This window comes from Ceratina calcarata, unplaced genomic scaffold (assembly GCF_001652005.2).
Source record: "Ceratina calcarata isolate Rehan_Ccalc_2016 unplaced genomic scaffold, ASM165200v1 scaffold124, whole genome shotgun sequence".
Taxonomy (NCBI): domain Eukaryota; kingdom Metazoa; phylum Arthropoda; class Insecta; order Hymenoptera; family Apidae; genus Ceratina; species Ceratina calcarata.
The window spans coordinates 457,084-461,017 of NW_017133406.1; the positions used below are offsets into that span (position 1 = coordinate 457,084).

General features: G+C 38.2%; 1 protein-coding gene across 1 annotated transcript in view; it reads right to left on the minus strand.

Annotated features, from left to right (window-relative positions):
* Positions 1-6: 6 nt before the first annotated feature.
* Glurb (metabotropic glutamate receptor B) overlaps positions 7-3,934 on the minus strand; it is a 127,264-nt gene continuing 123,336 nt past the window's right edge. The window contains exons 12-16 of the mRNA XM_026815397.1: positions 3,076-3,278; positions 2,045-2,421; positions 1,108-1,259; positions 826-1,033; positions 7-445 (exon numbers count right to left, since the gene is read on the minus strand). Coding sequence (XP_026671198.1) covers positions 237-445; positions 826-1,033; positions 1,108-1,259; positions 2,045-2,421; positions 3,076-3,278 — 1,149 coding nt within the window. The 3' untranslated portion in view covers positions 7-236. The remainder of the gene's footprint in view (positions 446-825; positions 1,034-1,107; positions 1,260-2,044; positions 2,422-3,075; positions 3,279-3,934) is intronic.

Here is a 3,934-nt window from a genome sequence, read left to right on the forward strand (position 1 = left end):
CAACTTTTTCGTTCAAGTTCGTAGAATAGTCTAAAACTGAACATCGAGAAAAGTTTATGCTTAATAACTTTAATAACTTTGCCGAGATGTCGGAATTATCTTCAGTCGTATTTACAAAATATCGAGACTTACATAATTTTTTAACCTTCTTTTGTGTCCCTTCATACTACAACGGGCTTCTTCGAAATCGCTTTCAACTTCGCCGGTAAAACGGCTGACTCTGCGGAAGTTTGCTGCTATAATGGGCTATCGCTCTGATTCACCGGCCCGTTCCCTATTCTCAGATTATTGTTTAATTGTTTTGTTATCGCGATACTTTCCTTCCCCTCTTTACTAGATGCAACACCGCTGGGCTCTTTGTCGTTCGCCGAAGTTTGAGTCGATCGGGATACGACCGTAGACGGTGGTTTTCCGTTCTTCTGATCCTTCACCTCCAACTCGTAATCTGCAAAGAAAGCATCTTCCGTTGAATCCACGAGAGCGAGATTGTTATACCTTATTTAATTTAGCGGCTAGCTTAATTTAAGATTCAGAGAGGCACCATAATTGTGAAACAATTTTTTTTTTGTATGCGAGTTTGCTAGGAAACTGTTTTAGACAGATTTGCTTGCGGCTATTTTTTTAAATTGGGAAGACGAAGTTGCTAAGTTTTTATGGTATTTTTAATTAAAATTCTAGATTAATAATCAGACGCTTCGCGAAAATATGGAACGTTCATAACAATATTTAAACTGTTGAAGTATTTTGATTTTGATTTTGTTAATTAATAGTAACAATGATTTTACAAAAGCTTGGATTTTTTATTTATTTTAAGATTATACTCACATTCACTTTGTGTCGAACAATCTATAGTAGTGGTAATGTGTTTTTCGACGGCCTTATTTTGATCGCATGTAGCTGCAGTCAATGTGACAGGCGCTATCATGCTAGAGGCGTTAGTAGCCGTGACCGCTGAGCTTTTCGTCGTGCTATATCTAGCTGGCATCATACTCTGGCGCACATTTCTCTCTGGTCGAATCAAGATGATGTACAACTATCGAAAACAGACGACTGGTTAAAAACTGGCGACTATACACATCTTTTTCGAGTTCCGTCAAAGCGATTTACCTTTGGACTGAAAAGACACGCTATAGTCACCGACGCGGACAGACTTATGGTGACCGACATTGAGGTGATTCTCAAGGCGACATTGTTCCCTGTACCAAAGTACAGCGGTACGAAGGCCAACCATATTACACACGTGGTGTACATCGTGAAGCCTGAGTAGGAAACATAGTTTAAGTCACGAATTTGGTCATTTTGGCAAGGAATTAATGTAAATCCTGAGTGACACGTTTTGAACAAACAAAATACCGAAATTAAGTTAACGCGTAACGTTTCCGCATTGTCTTGCTTCGCGTAAATCCAACCCGAACTATTCTCATTAATGTCTCACGTGTGCATTCAAGGGCATCCTACAAAGGGAACTCGAGGTTTATGACTTAAACTGAAACTTCAGTCTTTAGTTATTTGAATTATTGTTCGAACGCTGTGGTTGAGTTATATTGCAACTTGGCTTCAAACCTACTATAGCTAAATTTTGCGAACACGCCATCCACTGCTGTGCCGTTAATAAAATCTTCTACCTTTGGGAAATCGCGTAGCTCAAATTCTGTTGAGTTCCATGTGCGCCCGACATAGTCTTACACCGGGACATAAAAGATTGTGGAGCACGAAATTGCGACGGTCGAGGAGGATTGATCGTAATTGGTAGTAAATCGTGTTCAAAAATCTCGAAATGCTTCATGCACGTGCAGTGTACAAGCGAATAGATGAACTCAAATAAGACTATGAGGTCCAAAGAACTATTAAAATATTCTTTATATATTTGAAAAATTGTTATCGAACAGTTTCTTCTAACACATCTATTCGAAGTCAATATTTTTCGAAATTAAGTTATAAAGTCATGAATCGATTTAAAAAATGAACGTACTATAATAATATGCATTGTAATGTAGTATTTTAATGGAGGAATTGATGGCAAGATTCATTGATATGCGCTTACCGATATGTTTGCTCTCGTTGAATGCTTCCGGGATTTTCCTCGTAAGTACTGCGTACACTGTGCATACGACGATCAACATAATGGGATAGGCGAATGCAATCATGTAACTGGCGTCTATGTAGCTGTTGCAAACGAGAAAATTGTCTTCCCGTGTCGGATAATGATGCATTGCCTTAGCAGGATCGATAACCATCCAGACGCCGTTGATTAATATTTGGACGAAAACCAAACCGGAACAAATGATGAGTTGCGATCGTGGCGATATGAACGATGGCCTCTTGGCACTGTGCTTGCTTGCGTTGAAGATCCTCGATATCCGATTAGTCTTAGTTAAAAGCGCGGCGTAGACGACAGTAAAACAGAAACCGGCCGCGAATCTATCAAACGATAAGAACAACAAAATAGTACGACAATGGTTCTCTGTTTTATGTTATACAATATTATTTCCTGCTATAAATATAAAATTTTATATTATTTCACGAGATATAAGAAATGATATGTCATAAGAAATAAATTTTATTTCTCTTTAGTAGTTAAGACGAGATAGTTATCTTGGCTCTTTTATGTGGAATCGCATGAGTTGGTGCACGAGTTAATTGAAGTATTCTGGATTCGCATATTTTATTCATCTGAACATTTCAAGGCGTTTTCGTTGACAAATAAGAACGCAACGAGTTCTCTGGAAATACGAGCACGTTTAAGGAATTGAAAGCAGGTGAAACTTTAGCTCTAATGTAGAATTGCTACCGTGTCCAATTTAGTTCATATTCTTCTTTTGATTACCCGTAATTGAATCACGCATAATTCAGTCGAGCTGATGAAATTTCATCCTCTCGATCTAACGAGCTTTGCTCGACCTGATCGATTATGCATCCGTATTTGTTGGTGAACAACCATTCACTATGTCCGACGGCCGACTACGTAGCCTTCGCAGGGAATAGGATTTTTTCGTCGAGCTTTCATTTCTTTTATCTCCAGGGAGAAACGGGGAAGAGGCGTATAACACGTTGAGTGACTTTTTAGCTCCTTACCTTTGAATGCCGCAAACGATATCCGTCGGTCGCAGGACGAGGGCGAATGTAACAAGATAACAGAGCAGTATCCCGGAAAGTAGGACGTAGGATAGTTCGCGGCCGGACGCGCGTACCACAGGTGTGTCATTGTGCTTCAGGAACACGCCACAGACGCACATAGTTATCTGTACGACAATGAACAAATTGTTAGTTTCAAATTGCTATCTAAAAATAGATACTCCTTACAAAGTAGCTCAAACAGCATGTTTCTATTTACATCTTATTATAGAAAAGTTATATCCTGTTAACAGAAGTTATGTTCCTCGTATTTTTATATATAAGAATCCTATAAAAAAATTTTATTAAATGAAACTTTATTTTAATTGGCTTGGATGCATCGAATGTCAGCCATCTCTATAGGATAAACTTGTATCGACTTTTCGATATTTATGATACACAATATAAGATACATTATCCAAGCAGTGAGAAAAGTGTACGGATCAATAATGCAGTCGGTTTTTGTAGCAGTAATAGCACCACAGGCTGTCGTTCAGTTTAATGCGTTGCGGTTAGAATTATTGCGCGGTTGTTAAGCACTCGGCTTCTGGTTATTTTATCGTGTGTACACTCTAGACCGCATTTGGTGCGCATTCTTGAAACGACCGATCCTTATCGCACAACTTTCCCCCCCGTTACTTACTGCACGATGAAAATGTGACTGTATTTAACTTTCTTTAAACAAATTTGGTATTTCACGATTATAATATGACAGCTGTGAAACTGTTTAAAAAAGATTATGCTATAGATATGCATATTAATTTAAATGTAAATTTTCTTAATTAAGTATTCGTATCTCCATATTAATTCAGATGACTCT